Source organism: Triturus cristatus, chromosome 1_2, assembly GCF_964204655.1.
Source record: "Triturus cristatus chromosome 1_2, aTriCri1.1, whole genome shotgun sequence".
Taxonomy (NCBI): Eukaryota; Metazoa; Chordata; class Amphibia; order Caudata; family Salamandridae; genus Triturus; species Triturus cristatus.
The window spans coordinates 141,098,813-141,120,542 of NC_140580.1; the positions used below are offsets into that span (position 1 = coordinate 141,098,813).

Genomic DNA, 21,730 nt, shown 5'->3' on the forward strand with positions numbered 1-21,730 from the left:
GCCGCCTTTCTGGCCAAATATATCATGGACCTTAAGAAGGGTATAGACTGCTCCTGGCAGTCGTGCCAGGACAAGCTCCTGTCTGTCACTGGCCCACTCGTGAAGATTTTTGAAATGGCAGAAGACGCCAAGGCCTCCGGGGCTCTTATCTCCCCTGATGTGCTTTCTAGCTGGGCCCAACGGGCTATCATATTTCTGGGGACTGCTAACTGCGCCATTTCCACCGAGAGGCGCAGGTCTCTATGGATTATAATTGATCCCTAGGTAGGAGAGTTAGCTACCTCGGAGGCAGGTCAGGTGGAGGGGAACTCGGCTGGCAGACTTCTTGGACAATTGGTGGGCAATCACGTCAGACGCCTGGGTGCTACAAACAGTACAGGGGTTCTACGAATCTCCTTTTCAGCCAACACCTCCCCCCATCCATTACTCAGGGCAGGAGTCCTCGCTGATTCAGTGGGAGGTCCGGGAGCTTCTGGCAAAAGGGACAATTTGTTACTCCAAACCTCATCCTTCAGGTTTTATGAGCAATCTTCTTTTGGTCCAAATGCAGGATGGCGGCCAGCGCTCTGAGATCAATCTCCGGGAATTAAACGAGTGCCCGGTTTATCGCCACTTGAAGATGGAGGGTACTCGCCTCCTCCAAGAACTGCTTCGCCCCAATGACTGGATGGTCCGGTTGGACCTCAAAGGCACATCTCACGGTGCCAATTTTTCCGCCGCACAGGCCTTTCCTCCAATTTCAATGGCAGGGACAAACTTTCGAGTTCACCTCTCTACCTTTCGGCCTGTTATCAGCTCGTTGGTGTTTCACCAAGGTTCTGAAACTGGTAAGAGTGTTTCAGTGCATCCAGTATACGCATGATAGTATACCTGGTTGATATGCTGATGGACCAATGCACATAGGCACTATCTGGACACCTTCAGATGGCAGTGAATCTCCTTCAGTCCCTGGGGTTTCTCACAAACCAAGCAAAGTCCACTCTGATCCTTGCGCACCCCATCCCCTTCCGGGGGGTTATGATAGATTTGGTGGCAACTACGAGTCTTCCTTCCAGGAAGATAGCAAACCCCAGAAATGAAGTCAGGAGAACAAAAGTGAAGCAGAGGACCTCCCACCTCCAGATAGCCAGGGTGCTAGGTATTGTGTCATCTTCAATCCAGGCCATTTTTCCAAGGACTCTCCACTTTCAGGCCTTACAACGGTTGTAGGAAGCTGGCTCTGTATGTGATATTTCTAGGTGATAATACCGTGCACAGAGTCCAGGGGTTCCCCAAATGTGTACAGGGCTCAATGTTAAACCCAAAGTGTTCTATTAGTGTTAGTGTGGGCAAGTAGCCTCAGGCCTAACAGAGGAGTGTAAGACATTTATTGTAAACACATGATCAATAATTGACACGACTCAAGAAGGCGATCCTGATCAATTTTATACAAATTATACTTTGTTTGTACTTTATTTGAAGACCCAGATCTTCGGAATAAGGCAAGTACTTTTTTTATTAAAAATACTTTTCAGGGTTCAGAAGTTTGACGGTGCAAATTTCAGAGCAGTTCAATATAATCCTGTGGAGGAAAACAATTGTGCGTTGTAACAGGGACGTATACACTTACAGTTCCAGTCCAGTCTTCAGGGGTCGCAGGCCATCACTTTGGGCAATGTCGGTCATGGGAGACTAGGGGCACCCAAGAGGTGCAGGATTCAGTATCTGCCCAGAGGCGGTCGATACTAGCAATGAGATTTACCCTCACAGTCCGCAGAGAGCAATGAAGCGGAACGGTTTTCAGCAGACCACCAATACAGTTACCATCGCGGCTGCCGGCGGCTGGCTGCTGTTGACCGGATGGAGAAGTTCCGCCATCAGAACGACACAGAGGTCACAGGCGCTAGGCAGGGTACAAGGGGCAAAAGGAGGCTGACCGGGCCACTTGCAGGAGGGTATGGGCTCTCGGACACAGGCCTGGGCACAGCTCAGGTCGTCGGGCTGAGAGTATTCCTCGAGGTCATGGAGGTCGTTCTGTTGCAAGGTGTTATGACCGGGTAGAGACACGTTGGCACACGTGCCAGTCCTCTACTACTGTGGTCATGGAGATATGTGGTAGCAGTGAGTCGCGTTGACCCGAGGGATCTGGTACCACCAGGGACTAGAGCCTCTAGTCCCAAGGGAGTTTTTAGGCCCTTTGATGAAGGTTGAAAGGTCTCCGGGGTTTTTTGGAGGCCTTGCAGAGTTACTATAATAACAGTAGGTCCAGTGGTCGAACCGGTTGAAGGTGGCAGGGTTCTTGCTGGGGTTTGTCTGCAGTGGTTCAGTTCATGGTCCGGCAGCGATCGTCGTCTTCTTTGGTCCGTCGCATTTGAGGGCCAGGTCTGGGGAAGTCACCTAAATACTTAGTTTAGGAGGAGGTTTAGGGGAGTAGCAGGTAGGGTCAATGGGCACCTCATCTGGGATGACTACATCTTATGTCACCCTCCTTTGGGAGGGGGCATAGCCTTAGCCCTGATTGTAGGGGTCCTCCCATCTTCAAGATGGCTGGGACTAAAAGTTGTGCTTTACCTCGCTTCCCCCATCTTAGGGGTGGGGTTGTCAGAGGTGGGCACACCTATCTTTTAGAATTTTCCCACTGGTTTTTTCACACAAAGTGAGGGGTATTAACCAAAGGCTGCCATCTGCTACTAGCAGCAGAAGCTGGTAGTTGCATTTCAAAGGCGGCAAGCTTCCCCCTTTGAGCACTGGCCCATCTTGGGGGCACAACACCTCTGCTCAGGATGTGCATTGCTTTTGGTCCCAGAGAGCAGGGGCTCTCAACCCAGGGGTCCAGAAACATGTCTGGTGATGGCTGGCAGCCTACAGCTCGTCAGAGACCACACCTGGGGTGGTAGGGATTCAGGTAGATCCTCTGAGGTGCCCTCTGGGTAAATGGTACAATAAATCCCACACTGGGATAGGTGTGGATTTATTGAAAGGAGTAGTTTAGTACCAAACACTCCTGTTTTCAGTGAAGCCAGCATGGTGAGGTGGAACTAGAGTTCGAGTTCCCAGCCCATGTACTCTGGCACCGACACTGTTAGGAAATGGTGCCCAATATTGTAGAGGCCTATCTGTTCATGCAGATATGCCCTCACCTTAGGGCTGTGAGGCCTGCTAGTGGGGTGACTTACCTATTCTGTCAGGCAGTTCTTGTTGGCATGGCACCCAGGCAGGGTGCCATGTCGACTGTCATTTTCTCCCTCACCATGGGCATGCAGGCTGCAAGGGCAGTGTCATTCTCTCAGTGAGGGGTGTCCCAAGGGACCCTCTTCAGGCCCTACTTATCCAGGGTACCATTTACTAGGGACTTACAGTGGACAGAAGTACCAATTGGGGGTTGTTTTAGGGAAGGAACACTGGTACTGGGAACCTGTACAGCGGGGACCTAGACTCTGCAGTCAAAGTTGCATCAAAACCTAGATAAAAAGTGGGAGGTTAGTGCAACAGAACCTCATTAACTAACAACTGCTAAAAGCGTCTCATCTTTGCCGGGGGGTTTATTCCCCTGTCGGAGGCGGCCAAGGAAGAGCATCAGTGGTGGCTATCCCACATGGAATCATGGAATAAGCGCACCACTTTCAGCTCCCACTCGGACCTGGTCATCGAGTCAGACGCCAGTGGTTAGGAATTGGGGGGGGGGGGGGAAAATCGCTGTTGGCTATTAACCCCAAGTGGAGTATAGTCCACCGAGGAATAATCCCTTAACATCAACTGCCGGGAATTGATGCCAAGTTTCTTTGCGGTCAAATGTTGGACCAGGGGCCGGGTACAGTTGTGCCTCCTGCCATAAATAGACGATGTGGCACCGGTCCACCACATCAACCATATAGGAGGCACTTGGTTGAGGGCCCTCTCCAACCTCGCCAAGGACGTTAAGGGAGTATTGCCTCGAACAACATGTCTCAGTAAAGCCAGACTCTCCCAGGCCCGGCTAACCAAGTAGTGGGTTGGCACTCTTGCCATCTCAGGGGTTCCAGTCTGTGGCAACTCGTTCCAACAATGTTTCAGGCTCTGTCCTCCATCTGAGGTCCATGCTTGATCAACTTGTTCGCGTCTCGTCTACCAGCTTCCCCGGTACTTCAGCTGGAGACCGGACCCGGAGGGCAGTTAAGATCCGATGCCTTCCTTCAGGATTGGTCTTGGGAGCAGAGTTATGCCTTTCCTCCATTCACTATGATCATGCGCTTGACCACACAAGTGCACAGGCAGAAGGCGGATGTGGTGTTGATCACCTTTCTGCGACTGTCACAAGTGTGGCTTCCAATTCAGATGGAACTTTCTTGGGCTTCTCCAATGCATCTACTCCATTCTCATCATCTTCTCACCGATCCATCGGGGAATCCTCACCATCTGGTGACGAACGTCAACCTTCAGCTCACGACGTGGAGGATTACAGGGCAAGATGACGCAGCAGACCTCCTCTTTTGGGCTTCGGCGGATGGCACCGTAAAGAGGTATCGCAGCAGACCTCCTCTTTTGGGCTTCGGCGGATGGCACCGTTAAGAGGTATCATTCAGCTTAGTCTAGATGCGAGGGTTGGTGTCTGCAAAAGACCACTTTAGAAGCATGAGGCATGGCCTACAGATCAGTGAATACGTTTAGATGTGTGATTTAGGTGGCCCACGTAGCAAGCGCAGATACACCAGTGGGCGAACATCCCCTGATTCGCAAGTTGCTTCACAGCATTAGGCTTTCTTTGCCTCTAGAACCCAGAAACTCAGTCATCTGGGACGTGAATATGGTTTTAAATTTATCTTCATGGCCAAGTAACACATACCTCTCCTGGAAGCAGTTATCAGCTAAGTTAGCCATTCTGCTGTGGCTCATCTCCTACAGGAAGGTGTCATATGTTAGGGCCCCAGACATCATGGGAAGGTTCGTCACACCGGAAGGAGTTACCTTCCAAATTACCAGACAAACAAAATGTAATTTTCGAGTGATTTCTTACCCGGACTTTTCGGACGTGCCTAAACTGTGCTCTGTCAGATGTATCAAACCATATGAGAGTATGACGGCAGAGCTTTGTCGCCACAGGGAGAAGCAACAATTAACTGCTTGGAGAAAGCCTTTCGAACAGTCTCCTTACCGACCAAAGCAAAGATCATGCTGGCAGCAGGAATTGACACCAAGATGTTTGGTGCACACTCCACTCAGGGAGCAATGGCCTTCAAAGCTTTTGTTCTAGGAGCCCGCTTAGAGGATATTTTGAATGCAGCTGACTGGTCTTTGGATTCGACCTTCAAAACGTTTTATTTCAAGCCAGCTTCCTCCATTGTGGCTCTGGTAGTGGACAAGCTTTGACCAGAAAAATCCTCGCCTCCGGGTCCAGCAATAGAATGAAAACTTTTCTAGCTATCTTAAGGAAAAGTTGAAGTTCTCTTAAGGACTCAAGGTGAGGATTAACCCATCCTTGCATAAGTGATGGCCCACTCTGGGTCCTTGGACTCAGTATAAGCATAGGTCACGTTTTTTGGATGTCTTTACGATGATTTATGCTGTATGGTACTCTTCTAACTTGATTCCCTGTCAAGTTTGCCCAGTTATTGAATCCTTGGTATGATCTGTACTGTATTTTAGGGTTGTCAGATTTGTTAGCTGGAATTTCGCTTGTTGACATTGGGAATTGTTTCCCGGGTTTAACAGTGCTCTCTAAATAACCAGCACTGATTTTTTAAAACAGGAATGAGGAACTTCCACTTTTGGTTTGGTTGCAGGAAGAAAGAGGGCAACAGACAAGGGGGCTTACACACTGCTTGACGCTCCCTGATTGAATATTGGACTGATTTTTATGAACTTCAGTTTCTTCCCTGGGGGTAATGGGAAATTAAGTTTTTTTGTTTATTATTGTGATTACTGGTTAACATGGCTGCTCTGTAATAAAATGAAGGACACCCTAATCCTCGCCTCGGAGTCCTTAATAGAATTGAAACTTTCCGTTACGACAGCTAGGACATTTGTCATTCTCTTCTTGATGTATAGTGTATAAATAAGTATCCATGAATGGAGCAAGTGCCACCTAGAGAAAACTTAAAAACACTTCTTACCCATCCTGACTTATAACCTGTTTTTTCAAAGGTCCAATTAATCACAAGTGTGATGAACCTTTCTCACCTTTCTCAGGGTTTATCACCTTTCTTTGGTATCCACTTGCAAAGTTTATGGAATTTGTAAAGCCATCCCTACTGGATTATCCAGGCACTCAAGCCTACATAAGAAACTATAGAATGCCACTTAAAGACAGAAGAACAAAACAGAAATCACCTTAGTCCTACATTGGGTTGGTAGGCACATCTAACCATGTTTAGGGACAAGCCATGTCTTCACAACCTTTCTTTTTTGTTTTTTTTTGTTTTATATAGCGCAAACTAGACCGGAGACATTGGGTATCAGAGCGCTTTACATAGCACCAGTTTCGTTACAGAAGGACACATTCATTTTTGTTAGGTATGGGGAGATTAAGTGATATGCCCAGAATCACAGGCTGTTGAGCGTCGTTGCAGAGACTTGAACCCGGTTCCCCAGCTTCGAGGTCGACCGTTCTAGCTGTAAGGCTACATGCTCTCCCCTTTCTTGAATCTAAGATTAGCTTCCTCCCTAAGATACTACGGAAGATAATTCCATCTTTCCGTAGCAGCAGCTGAAAATTAACAGCTGCCGAAAGATACACGCTGGACTCGAGGAAATACCAATAGCATTTTAAATCTAGATCAGTGAAATTGTACTGGATGATCTCATTCAAAAAAGCAATTAAAGGCATTGTGTCTTGTAGAATACATGGCTTTATGTCGCAACCATAAAAAATGCTTACATTGAGAAAGAAGTTGGGAAGATGGGGAATTCAAATACGTTATAAGTTATACGTTAGTATATATTCGTCAGCCGGACGAAGGGGTACCAGCTCTTCCTACACAACTTAAGAACTTTGGAGCAATATCCAATCTCCGTCTTAACCTTGGAAAGACAAAATTGTTCCTTATGGGGGAAACTAGCCAGGAAACCAGAGAATGACTTACCTAATATAGGGCTAACATGGGTATCAAAAGAGATCAGGTATCTAGGAATACGATTGATACATACTCCCACCGCCTATCAAGAAAACAACATAGGGAGAGCAATAGCAAGTATCAGCCGCTCCATCAAGTTCTGGAAGGAGCTTCCACTTTCCCTCATGGGAAGAGTAGCACTAATCAAAATGGTAATCCTACCAAGATGCTTATATATTCTGCAGAATTCATTGTAGAAAATCCCACACCAATATTTTACACAATTAGAGAGTTTACTGACTGAACTATTGTGGGGTAATAGGAGGAAGCGAGTAAATCTGACACTCTCCAACAAAAGCCGGAGGAATGGCGGTACCACGCCTGGAGCTCTATTATATAGCCACACAACTCCAGCATGCCGTACATTGGTTAGATGAGCATAATAACTGGGAGAAACAACTAATGGCAAGAACACACAGAGGGATCCCCTAACCTGAGCTCCTTATGATGGGAGCTGGGGTGCCCGGATCATACCCACTTATTATTCAACATGTTACAACGATATGGAAAATAGCAGTTAAAAAGGTAGTTTGACAAGGGCCTTATGCCCCAGACATACCATTATGGGTGGTGAGACCCTTTAAAAAGATAGCGGATTCTATATCCATTAAAAGATGGACGGCGGGAGGATGTTACACGGAGGGAGATTTATATAGTATTGCACATTTCATAACTAGGGAAGAGGCTGAGAAATTGTATGAACTGGGGAGGGTTCAATTTTTATAATATGCAAAGATCTCAGCAATTGCCCATGAAATGTGGCCAATATTTACGCAAGAACCGCCCACTACATCGACCCTTCAGGCACTGTTGAGCCTGTCCGGAGGTCGTAGACTAGTCGCACATATACACAAAGCGTTGAGAGACTATCTCCCAAAAATCCCCTTCCAGTCCAGGCAAGATGGGACGACAGATTAGATGGACCCCCGCCGTAAAAAGAATCGGTAAAAATAAATAAGGGAGTTAAATAGGTAAGCTCAAACGCGAGATTTAAACTTGTACAATATAATATTATTCATCAGACCTACCTGACCCGCAGATCTTAAATAGAATATACCCAGACTGCACTAATAAATGCCCTGGATGCAGGCAAGAAGAAGCAAATTTTATCCATATGATATGGGACGGTCCCACACTAACAATACTGGGGAAATGTAATAGATAGGGTACGAATTCCACAGGGTGGAAATTCACACAAACAATCCCAGTAGTGATATTGGAGCTGCTCCCTATGCCTAAACCCAAAATGTTCAGTAGGACATTTCTCCTACTAGGGCTAGTGTTGGCAAAAAGAAGGATAGCAATGAGGTGGCTTAGTTCGAATCTCCTCATGCTGGAGGGTGGCAAAAAGATATGAGTGAATGGGCAATAACAGAGCTAGTTAGAATGAAAAGGATTAGGTGGGATGAAAAGGTAGAAGAGGATGCATGAGCCTGGTCCCTCATGATAGACTTAAAAGACCCCCCCGTCTTGGACGAGGAATCAATGGGGTTGGGTGAGGAGGGCTCTGGTACAGTGGGGACGACCTAATGAGGCAATAATAGAGAACATACTGGAGATGAGAAATGATCAGTGGGAAGATTGTTCCGCTATTCACCTACAGATTTGACACAACACAGTGGGGGGGGGGGGGGGGGGGGGGGCGGGGGGACGTTGTTTGTTTGTGGTTAAAATGGCATAATAACCTGTAATATGTATGTTTAAGAACAAGCACCTTAAAGATAATGATGTCAAGATATAGATACACAGCTACCGGAAGAAGGTATATATGATAGTAGGTATGAACTGTACATGTGTCCTATTAAATATGAAATGCCAATAACAATTTTCAACAAAAAAAAACAAATATTTTTTTCTAACTGGAAGTCAATGAAGGGAGGACAATACTTATGAGATTATATTTTGATTTCAAATCTAATGCCAACCTTGTTGCATAGTTTTTCATTAACTGTGAATCAAATAGCTTGGTAGGTCCAAATAGATCACATTACAAAAGTCTACCCTAAGGGCAATGAAAGCATTGAGAATCTGCACATGAGGAAAACTGATAAGATCTAGCAGCCTGTAACGTTCACAACTGGCACAAGCAAGCATCCACCACAGACTGGATCTGCTACACTAGATAAAGTTTGGAGTCCACTTAGACTCTAAGTTCTTAACACACTGCACGGACTGGTTTAGGACCAATCAAAGCAGGCTAAAATAACAGATTCCAAAAAGAAGCAGATTTCAAAGCACAAGTACAATCTCTATTGTGCTATCATTTAGTTTCAAATGGTGGTCATTTTCCATCTGAGATACACAGTCGAAGAACTGGAGTGCCGTAACATTTAAAGCCTTTAGATTTTTAAAGCAATCTGTACATTGCCCACATACATGTACAGATTGAACCCATGTGATTGGATCAGTCCAGTCAAAGGGGCAATGTAAAGACTAAATAATAGTGGGGATAATATCTATTGCAGGGAAGACTCCATAACAAATTGGCTGGGTTAATGATGAGAATGATCCCTTGTTTACCATAAAAAACAGGGGGGGGGAGGGAGAGGGGGGGGGGGGGGGGGGCAGGGTTTAGAATCTCAAATCCAATCAAAAGCCAGACCTTCTATACTAATGATCATCAGATGGTTGCAGGATCTGATGGTTGATGTTACTAAAGACTAAAAGGTCCAACAGGGTCAAGTTTGTACATAGTTTATCTGCACATCAGTTCAAATCATTCAAGGAGGCAACAATCACGGACACTGTACTGCCGCTTGGTCTAAAACACCTCTTGAAAGGGTTCCAAAAAGTCATTTAATTCAACAAAAGCCAATAACTGCCATTTCCAGCAGTTACACCAAGAAAGGAAACAGACATTGGACGATAATTTTAGAAATCCTGGCACCTAGTGATTGTTTCTTTAATAAAGGTCTCATAACTGCATATTTGAATTCTTCAGGCACTTTCACTTCCGACAAAGTATTATTATTACTCTTGGGGCGTGCAAAATTTCTCCGCAGAAATTCCTTAAAAATCTTACTAAGCAGAAGGAGGTCTTTAGGTGACCGTGTTGGCCTAGAAAAACAAACCTATCTTCAGAGAACAGGACTAACTCTTTCAATATGTTACTCCCATTTATATTAGACAATGCCCTTAAACATGACAAAGGGCCTTTGTATCGGTGCACAGTATCTTTAATAGCAGAGACCTAGATCACAAATATTTTTGCTATTAACGTTTGCCTCAGATGCCCTAATATTCACTATAGGAGGAAGGTTTCCATGTTCCCTATTAGTAGAGAAAAATTGCTGCTGACATATCTGGTGAAGGCAGAATATACACTGTGAATAATTCTTAGCTTTGGTTTTACTAATAGACCACATATATACTTAGTTCAGCTTTTGCCATGCTACTTTAGAGACTAGAAAATAATTACAATCTCTAATGCCACTCAGCTGAGTACAGATCATGATGAAGAGACACTAGTTCTTTGGCATACCAGCTATGGGATATACAGACCAATTTAGCCCTAGTTGCACTACATGGTGTTAATGTGTCTTAAACTGAGTTCTGCTGATCATAATATCCATTCAATTGACCAACAGATCAACAAAACATTTTTGCATCACATAATACATTTACAAGTTTGCCCTTCAGCTGATCCTGCTTTCCAAATGTGTAGATTTATTTGCCTCACGTGATATGTAACCATATGTTGTTGCTCTAGAACAGGCAAAATAAATTATACACAATATATTCAAGGGACAGGTTATGTTGGACATGAGATAAAATATGAACAAATACAACAAATTACACCTAAAGCCTTATTTTTAACACATGATGAATAAAGGGAATTCATAATAAGTTTGAATGAGTCCCAAAGATAATTAAAAGATTGAGTAAGGGGTAGACAGCATTTTTAAACTGAGCAATGATATCCCCCAACAATCACTATGGATTACTCAAAATAAATCCCTGAAACTGCTGCGGTCATAAATCTAGTGCTTCTGACCCAACCGTAGGGGTTCTGACATTCAGCAAAAAAAAGAAACCACTCTGGAGAAACCTGGATTTTTTTTGCCGAAATGTATCGATTGGGATCACTATTAGGAGCTATTTAGTACATTTCAAATCACTTTTCTACCTATTTTACCTTGTCTATGGGCAGCTTGAAATAGTCTGTGTAAATCAAATCATTTAAAATACCCCCAGACTCCTGAGATAGCCACGTCTCGGTGAAAGATAGTAAATCCACACCAGACTCAACCATTAGATCACAGATAGCTATGTAATTATTTGCTGCATAGTGTGTCCTGATTGGGGCTCCTAGAAAGATTAACCAACGGGGACATTAGTTTTTACTGCATTCTGACAATGAAGGAACGTTGTTGTGATTGCTGGCTATAAGTACTTGAAGTACAGTGTGTGAAGCCTAATGCACTGGGAAGGTTCATGTACTCTGCTTCACAGCCCTCTTGTGTGGGTTACTGACTGACTTTAGAAGAGGGACACTAACTACAGTCATTTCTCTTATCAGCTCTGCAATCTTCTCATTCCTTGCACCACCCCCCTTCATCTCAGTTTGTCTTCCATTATTCTGCTCAGTGCTGTAACACTAGTCCCCAGTCTCCACAAAGTGATGATTTTGTCTCTGTTGGTACATATAGGTCCATGATACTATTTGTGAGAACATGCTGATGAAGTATGGGTATGTCAGCCGCTCATGTACAGTCATCATTGTTGCAGGTCACCGTCTTGGACAATGCACATACTAGTGTATGTAAGTTCCTCCAAGGAGCTTCCTTGAGGACATGGGCTCAAAAGTGATAGTTTACCTGGAGACCTCATGAGCATAGTTTGTAACTAACACTCCTCCTTTAAGAGTCATACTGCTATGTGGTTGTAAAACACAAAAGCTCTTAAAGTAAGGCTAAGGTTGGAAAACACTGGCCACTGTTGATTTACTGGTCTGAGGAATAAGCTTTAAAATATTCCACTTCAAAATACATCAACCAGGCGGCATTGAGTGGTGGATAAGATTTACACCACTATGCCTATTGCCTACCAAATAGGAAAATCTAAAACTCTTAGACAGATGTCAACCGTACCACAGTACGGTCTCACTTTAATACTTCACACTGGTTTCAGATTGAGTAGTTTAAAGGTATCCTATATTTTTAAGTGATAGTCCGAGATTATTATGTTTGTCTTGCACACTACTCTTGATATCAGATGCTGCATTACAGCATGTATTTTCACACAGATAGACCTTATATTCAAGTGTTTCGAGGAAAAAGTACCTTGGAGTGGATTTTGGAGTCTTTCAAATCCCACGGTCAATAACACTGGATGTTTAACTTCTCAGTATCATGAACCTACTGCGAATAAAGAGAAAGACCTGCAGGAGGATGCCTAGAATGAAGCAGTATCTGAGGGCACTTTGGTCAGAATGGTCACCATTATTTGCCTCGATGGCTTAATAAAATTCTGACACGTTGTAATAGAAAACCATAATTCTAGTTGCCACTGCAGTTTCCATTCTCAAATCAACTTGCAAATAGGATTTCAAAGCACCATTTCACTCACCAATTAATCGGCTTGCAAACATTGCTATGCGTCGCCCAATCTTTTTTCTGACAGGCTTCAGAGCAATAAAAGGCCTGTTTACATTGCCCACATCTCCGTGATCCTACAATGAAACAGTTGTTACTGTGGCATCAGTGACAGAATCTTTGCTTTTAACCAACAATATTAAGAAAATTACATTTTTTTAAAAATCCGTGGTGTCCTTTCTTAACAATATTTTGGAAACAAAACAGCACACTTTCCTGTCCAAGTTGAAAACAGGTCTTCAAAAGATATTGGTAACAAAGTACAACAGTGGATAATATCTATATCACATGCTAGACCATCTTCCTGGAACCCAAAATGGCCTCCTTAGTTTTGTTAGTTTGTAGGGCACAACACATTGTAACCACATTACGCATTAAAGAAGGCAGATTGAAGAAATGTTGTGTGGAAGTGAAATGATTAATCACGTCAATGAGTTGCATGGCAATACCATATTGATATTCTCACACCTGGAATTATAGGCACCACAAATATCAGCAATTGTGCGTGTTAGGAATACTGTAGGATTACATGTTTAGTAAAGAGGGGAATTACTATGAAAATCTTGAATACTGAACTTGATTCTCACAGTAGATCCTCATTTTTAAGCCTATTCCCCCCAGATTTTAGCAGATAAAAAAATCTGGGGAGTCATCAGTGGAATTGCTCCAAGTGGGATATTTTCACACCACCCCCTCTCCCCCAAAAATATCCAGATTTGACCAGAATATCTATTTCAGCTAAATCAGCGATTACACAAACCACATAATTATGGTTTAGGATTAAGTTAAATGTTACTTACCATTAACAGAGTTTCTCTATCATAATCATCTTTCTAAACCGCGAATATGATCAGGATTCCAGTGCACTTAAATACATAATGAACGCAAAAAAAACGTAAAGGTATCTTTGTTTAATTTTTTCTTGTAACAATAGACAAATGGCAAAAAGCACTAGAAAAATCTGAATGACTACGAAATACAAAGAGAAGCAATGCCATCAAAACTCTGTAGGAATTGTTCACTTTTCAAAGAGAAAAATGGAAGGCAATATTTTGACAGTCTACTACAGTGAGTATGCTACATCCTAATTCAAGTTACAATGTGTTTGCTTTATCAGGGAGAAGGTATAGTCGCCATGATTATAATGAAGTTATTCAAGACAGTACCGATGCTACAGGTAAGTAACATTTCCATATCCATCATGAGGTCATCAATAATGATCACAGTCTGAAAGGATAAGACAGTCATTACATCCCAAAGGAGGCAGTAGAACACTTAGTAATTGAAATTATAATAATAGACAGGAAAACCTACAAATTGAATTGCCAAGAAAGAGGATACTTGGTGGCCAGACTAGAAGGGGAGAATGATAATCAAAAGATCTGTCACTATATTAACCTTAACAAAATGTAATGGAATTGTGTTCAACTTTGTTTTGTTGACACTTCAGTACAGCATGAGATAAAGTAGATTGATCCCTGGTTAGATTTTCCAAACCTTATATAGATTAGGTACATTAGCACCTTTTTGGATGCATTTGAGTTCATCGTTTAGTTGACAATGTAGAATAGTTTGCAACTGGTAAGAAATCATAACCTGCTTTGGGACGAGTTCTACAGCAAGTAAGGGAAGGTAAATAATGGTACAAAAACGGCTGTTTAAAACATTTGAGGAATGATGGATTGGAATTACAAACTTCGCACACTTATTGTGTTTTATGGATTGTTTTCGAGGAGGACCTTCTAAAGTGGATAGCTCTTCCTGGGCAGGAAACACGTCAGAGAAGGTTTTAGGTTCTGAGTGAGCCCTTTTTGGGTCTTGTTAGGAGGTTTAGAAGAGGTGTCTGAGTGTTCACCTAAGGTAATGGTGTCCTTTGCCTTAAACCTATGGAGCCAAATCAGCTGCCTACCTTCCCTGTCTTTGAGGGACACCAAGTGTGATTTAGGGTTTGACTCTTATGAATTTTATTTCAGAGGTTTGCTTACTTTTGAAGTACCCACTTCTCTCCACTCGTTTCCCTTTAAAAGCAGTCTGTCACAGCAGCACGAGTGATAGCCTCAAAGCACAGGCCATGGGAGTGACTAAATGTCACACCTCGATGTCAGCCACAGTGATGTGTGTATCAAAATGTTAGCGCCGGGCTCCAGCCCTATTTCCTCTTTGATTCTGTTATAAGCACCATCTCTTTCCTGGGATGTGCCCAGGTCCCTTCCTTATGACCTCTCGTTGAAACAAGGAGCATCCTTTGAAGTGTATGGTAGAAGTCTGGCTTTCCCTTCTCAAGTGTGTCTATTCCAGCTTATTGGAATGCAGCAACTCACCGGATTGTCTTGGGGGTTTCATGTACCTCCTCTCCTCATTTTTCACCTTGCAGCCCTGTGTCTCCCGTAAAGGAACCCATAGTCTGCCATGTATTTACCATTCACAGGCACACATATGCCTGTTGGTACACCTTTAGGCACACCTACATCCAGTGCAGATACACCACTCATGCCCTGCGCACCACTCCGTAATATATTCCCAGGGGTAAGTAAGCACAAAGCAGCGGAACTTTGAATGAGTGAGCCTGTAGGCCTCACTGCAGTGACCAGGTTAAAAAATACCTATTCACTCATACTGATCACTATACTGTGTGCTGTCACCACTGCACTTGTGCTGCTTAACACCTGATGTGGGTCTTGGGCTCACTATACCACTGGATTCGATTAAAGCTAGCATGGCTGATGAGGGGTTAAACCCCCAAACCGGTCCTAGGATGCTTGTTTCCGGTCCAGGGAGGATTTGGCTTGGCAGTTCTGGCTGGAGTGTTCCCATGAGGCACAGGATCAAGACTGATTTGCATATGGCCAGGTCTAAACTGGGGTGGCATGGTGAGCAAAAGAATAATGGATTTAACCCAGATCTTTTGACTGGGGGTGAGTGTTTTAACTTGTCCTGCCTTCCGTCCATCAATTGTGTGTCTTTTGTCAACTCCTGGCAAAGGCTTTAGCCTTTCATCATTATAAGGGTAGTGCTTTGCCCCCCCTCCCCCCCCCCACCCCCCCTCCCACAAACCCCCTCCCCCCCACCCCCCACCGGTTCAACAAGACTGCAATCCGTGAGACAAGCTTATGTCATTGCGCATGTCATTTCCATCCCAATAGCTGCTTTTTTCCTGGACAAACTGGGGTGGAGGACCTGAACTGCCTTTCTTGCTGAAACCTGTTAGTCCCGTAAATGTTGGCCAACCCGTCACTCTTGCGTCATTCTTTGCTCTGCCTCACCCCTTGAAACCGGTGGATAAGATCCATCTCTTGGATGCCAAAACAGCCTTGAGTTTTTACATTGCTCATGCAAAGGACCATCATGTGGAAGAATAGCTCTATGTGGGGTTCTTTGTTGCATAGGAGGGTAAGGCAGTGTGGAAAAGTACAACGTTGAGGTGAATAGTTTTCGGCATTAGGTTCTGGTACTTATTGGCCAGTAAGCAAACTCTGGAACATATAAGGGCTTGTTTGACCAGACCCAAGACTACTACCATTACGTTGGCACTCTGAGTGTGGCTTCTATCATCTGGCAGGCCTCAATGTGCGCATCAATTTACACGTTCATGAAGCACTACTACCTTGATAGGCAGGTCCAGTTGGAGAGGCATTTTGACTGTTGAGTCTTGCAGGACTTTTTGGTTTCAGCCATTCCACAGGCACACCACATTAAGAATTCATGGTTTATCTTTTCGCAAGGTGTGGAATCTGTAGTTAGAAGTATCCACCAGAAGAATAAGTTTCTTACCTTCGGTAAATCTCTTTCTGGTGGGGACTTTATCTAGCTGTGATTCCTCTCTACCCCCCAACTTCCCTGTTTTGTGGAATTGTCTCTTTTTCTATCTCTAAAAAGGTTTTAATCCAGAGATCTGCACATTGTCAGGTCTATTTATTTATTCGGCTCTGTGTCCAATAGTGCAAATTGAGTCAAGAACGAAATGGATGTCAGGGTACACAGGTGATGTCTATATGTGGTTCTGCTGTCACTTTCGGTGCGGGACGAAGCTGGTGCAGAGCCACACAGCACTATCTGCTGGCACACAGGAGCACTGCTAGTCTCCCAGCTGGGTGAGGGGACATCACCCTGGGAATCTAAGACCACTCTCCCTGGTGCCCCAGTGCTTGCCAAGACCAGTGAGGCTTGTGAGGAAGAGGAGCGCGCTGGAGGGAGATTAGTCCAGTGGGGAATCCTGTTGAGTGCATTCTCTGAGCGAGGTGTGTGGAAACGGCTGCTGCATCGATCAGGTTGTTACCCATGAGCAGGACAAATAGGGAGATTCCTTGTAGGCCAGATGAGGGCCGTCGTGAAATAAGCCATTGCTATCGCGGTGCCGATCAGACAAGAACCCATGTGCAGTGAGGAGTCAGTGACTGCGTATTCCATAAGGGGCCGCCGTGAAGTGATAAGAAATTGTACCGTGCAAGAGCCCGTGTGCAACAAGTGATCGGCAAGCCCGATGCCAGGCGGGGCCGTCGTGGATGGATTGACGTGGAGATCAGCCCGTAGCCCTTGCGTGGTGAACAGCTGGTGACCTCTTATGCCAGGAGAGCCTGCTGTGTAGGCCTCTGCTGTACAAATCTGGTCAGCATCCTTGTACAGTAAAGATATGGTGGATATACTGGAACTAGCAACAAGTGTGACCTGTCCAGGAGGCCATAGGTACCTCTACGCACCTAAATCGGGACAAGTGATCATCATCATCAGGAACTTCACACCACCTTCCCCGCACTGTGGGACAGACCAAAGACTAACCCTTCCAAAAGGAGCAACAAAAAACAACGGGTCACTGTGGGTGGGTGACCACGTGCGAGAAACTCTGAGATGGTAGAGTGCAGCCCGCCTGGGCCAACTGCAGTGTATCCACCTGAACCAACAGCCGAAGATCCGGCGCCCTCAGAATCTACAGAAGCTCCGATTCTGAAGGTGCGGGTAATAGTGAATTTTGGCCAGTTGGCCCAAGGGGAACTTGCTTGTTATATAGCACTTGGGTGCTGGAACACTTTTGGCTTGAATACAGAATCAGAGAGAATGACTAAAAGTGGGGCTGGATGTTGCCTAAAATTAATGAGGAATAGCCACTATCACTTGAAAGAGAGCCAAAAGGAACTGCCTACGAAACACTAAAGCCTGACCTAGGGGGAGGGGGGTGAACTGTGCAGTATACCAATATGATATTTATCTTTGTGTTAATAACGGTAAAATAAAATGCTTCTCTATTTTTACATAAAAGTGAGCATTTGGCTGTACCATCATATATTGCTTCTGCTGCACATATTTTGAGATGTGAGTGTGTTCATCACCTGTATCTACCTCCCAACTAGGAAGCCTTGGACTGCTCCGACCACGCTAACCCTGAGAGTTAAGTACTGAAGGGTTACTTGGCCCAGTTGCTCAAGATCCATAGTAGGTTAGGCCCAGGACATCAGGAGTAAATGGCCTCAGCCCCCACGGGTTTGCCCCGTGGACTTCTAAAAGAGGTTCTGACTAAGGTTGTGTATAGAGGCTGAATAGACGGAGCTTGCAGTTCACTCATGCGACAGACTGAAGTTGTCACAATGGGAAAGACTGTTTTAAGAGACAGGAAACTTATAGGGGTGCTGTGTATCGACTCAAATGGGGTACCATAGGAATGATGAGAACCAAATTAAGATACCACCCACTGTATCACAAAAGATTTCAATGAAAATGTACGAGTTAAACCTTTAAGAAAACGCATCACAGCTGTGGCCGCAAAGACGGTGGTCGCTCACTGAAGCTATCCGATCCATCTTAAGCAATCCTCGAGCCCTGGAGAGCTCCTCACAGAGCTGGTTTGGTGCCAGAAGTAGGGGCCTGACGAAGGCGGCGCCCAGGCAGGGGATCCCTGGGAAGAAAGCCTCGTGTGGCTGGGCCTGGGTGTCCGGAAAAAGGATTCCTTCCCCCAGAAGAGTGTGTGTGGATGAGGCCTGGACTCGTGGTGGCGCCTGGGCAGAATGGCACAATTCTGGCCAGCCGGACCGCCGAGTCATGAGGGCGCGGTCTGCCTTCCACGGCTGCCTGAGACCAAGGGCAGCCCTGGGCCAGACCGAGAGGTGAGGGCTGTGCAGGATCCACATGCACATCTCCCCAACCCGAAATGTACTCTAACCTGGGAAAGTCCTGAGACAAAGGGCTCGGGCCTCAGTGACTGCTTCAGCTCTATGATGGTGAGCTCGTGCTGCCCCCCACTTACCATACAGGCCTGACAAGATAATTGAAGTGATGCAGCACAGTAAAGCAAGTGGGCCGGCGGTGCTGCAAACTAGGTGTCCAGAAAGCCACAGGTACTGTACTTGTGCTACCCACCCCTACCCCTCCCACCCCTGACCTGGAACCACTGACACAGGGAAAGTGGGCCAGGGCAGTCACAACCAGTCAAACTAGATGTAACACCTCCCAGCTGCAATTATGCTTTGGACTTATGGCCCGCTTCCGACATATGGTGGGACTGCACTACTTCGTCCAGATAGCACAAATTAGCGTTAGCGGGATACTCCTTTTAAGTGGGGGGACTAGGCAGGGCGGACCCTGGTCCCCACTCTTTTTCACCCGAGCTATTGAACCACTAGCAAGACTCATTTAATGCACTGCCCAAATTCGGGGTTGGAAACGGAACGGTGGAGAAGACAACTGCATTGCTCTTTATGCTGATGATGTGCTACTATACTTAGCACAACCACAGGAGTCAGGGCCCCGGGGGCTGCACATCCTGGAACTCTTTGGGAAGGCCTCCAGCCGGCAGCTCAATTGGTCCAAGTCGCTTTTGAAGCCTGTCAGCCCAGGTGCTGAGATGGGATAATGGAGGAGAAATATCCCAATGTGATGGCTCCACTTACAATATCTTGGGGTCTTTACTTGCTTGGAGCTGAACCTGACATGGTGCCTAAATCTGTATCCATTGGTGACAAGGACTAAAGAGGACCTCCGGCAGTGGACTGCGCTCCCACTCTCTGTGCTGGGCCCGGTGTCCGTTCTCACGATAAAGGCCCTCCCCCATCTCTTGTATGCCCTCTGTTAGACCTGGCATCCATGGAATTGTTTCCCCCTCACATTTTCATTTTTCCCCCTTCAAACCTCCTGTTCTCGAGGACTGTTTTTGATGACCTAAGGACTCTGCACACTTTACCACAGCTAACCAGTGCTAAAGTGATTGTGCCTTCTGTTCAAAACAAGGTAACATTGGTTTATACCAAATTGGCATATTTAATTTACTTACAAGTTCCTAGTAAAGTGCACTACATGTGCCCAGGGCCAGTAAATTACATGCTACTAGTTGGCCTCCAGCGGTGATTGTGCCACCCACTTAAGTTGCCCTTTGAAAAGGTCTCAGGCCTGTCATTGCAGAGCCTCTGTGTGAAGTTTTAACCTACCATCTTGACCTGGAAAAATGCACCTTTGCCAAACCTTCCTTTTTAATGCATACAAGTCACCCTAAAAAAGGCAGAAGACAGTCCCAAGGGCAGGATGCAGTGTATTTAAAAGGTTGGATACATCATTTTAAGCTTTACATGCACTGGAAGTGAAAAACTCTTAACTTTGCTTTTCACTACTGCAAGGCCTATATCTCCCGTTGGATAACATTGGTGTTACCTTATTACATTTTAAAGAAGTGTAATGTTCAAATGGGAAGAGATAATTGGTTCATGTTTGGTGTCTCTGGTGAAGTCAGATTTTAAATTACAACCCTGAAGATTCCACATTGAGAAAGCTGGTGTTTTCTTGCCCTATCCATTTGGTACCTGCAGCATGTCTCTGGTCACATGGCTTAAGGTAGCTGGCAGTTGGGCTGTGTGTATTTCTCCTAGATAGCCACACACAATATGAGATTAGGAATGACTGGATGGGCATTCACTGGCAGGATGGGAGGGTGGGCCTGGGCACAGCCCCGATTACACCTGAATAAGCCGTGTTGTGTCTCCATACAAAAGGCTGCAAACCCCTAGAAGTTAGTTTGGAGACAGGGCAGGGAAGGCAGAGCATCTGTGAACTTCAAAGGCATGCCTCTAGAAGCTTCTCCCAATTTCAAAGGCACAACTGTGAATAAAAGGACCTCAGACACCACCACTTCAGTATAATTATGGACCTGTAGAAACTCTGCCAGGAAGGAGGACTGCTGTGCTGCTACAAGGAATGCCACTCTGCTGGACTACTGCTCTGAAGGAACTGCTGCCCTCTTGCCTGGATGAAAAAGACTGAACCGCCATCTCTTGAACCCAGAACGAGATTGACTCCAAGGGCTAGTTGGCTGGCTTTCTGATCTAAAGTCTCAGGGAAACGACAGGCTTCCAACAACCATGCATCTGTACCTACACTCTGCCATCTGTGAGTCTACTCAGCCATGTGGTGGCATCCCAGTCTTGGACCCTTGTATGTGGGCTTAAGATGCTTTGCCAATGTCTGTGGATCCAGCGGAACAAACCCATCTCTTCTGCTGCGTGGCGCAACCCAGAGCAAAAGCTCAAACTCACATCACCACCGCAGCCTGAATCACCTTTGGAAACACCACTGTGCAACGCATCCTCGGTGTGGACTTTGCATCTCTCGTCTACGGCAGCCTCAAGGAAGACTATGGACTCCGTATCGCAGCCGCGCAGCTCTTCTGCACAAACACAGTCCCATCTGCGCAACACATAATGGACGCCAGCCTCAGCATTGCAAGCCCCGTCGACAGGATCCTCTACGATGCCGCAGGCCCTCGTACCGCAGCCGTGCCACGTATCGGAACCAACACATCGCTTCGGCTGCATAACACATCTTCGGCGCGAACCACACAATGCTCCGCAAACCAGGATTTAAGTTAATCTGTTCAGTGGGCCTAACTGGGTCCCTGTAGCTGGCCCGCTCTCCATCTCATTTGGCATGAACTGGTAACTTTGTCCCGGTTCAGCATTACCTGATATCCACAGTTGGTGCTTCGTGCCTTTTGGTAATATTTTCTCTAAAACCTTTAAAATTAATTGTCTCCAAATCAACTAATTGGATTTTTGTAGTTTTGGTTTGGTATTTATTAAATTAAGCTCTAATTTA

The 21,730-nt window shown here is 45.4% G+C and overlaps 1 protein-coding gene across 2 annotated transcripts in view; it reads right to left on the reverse strand.

Annotated features, from left to right (window-relative positions):
- The window catches only part of TDRD1 (tudor domain containing 1), a 1,654,170-nt gene that overhangs the window by 1,260,025 nt on the left and 372,415 nt on the right, over nucleotides 1–21,730 (reverse strand). For both annotated transcript variants that reach the window (XM_085603291.1, XM_085603292.1), the window contains one exon: nucleotides 12,636–12,738. In XM_085603291.1, coding sequence (XP_085459417.1) covers nucleotides 12,636–12,738 — 103 coding nt within the window. The remainder of the gene's footprint in view (nucleotides 1–12,635; nucleotides 12,739–21,730) is intronic.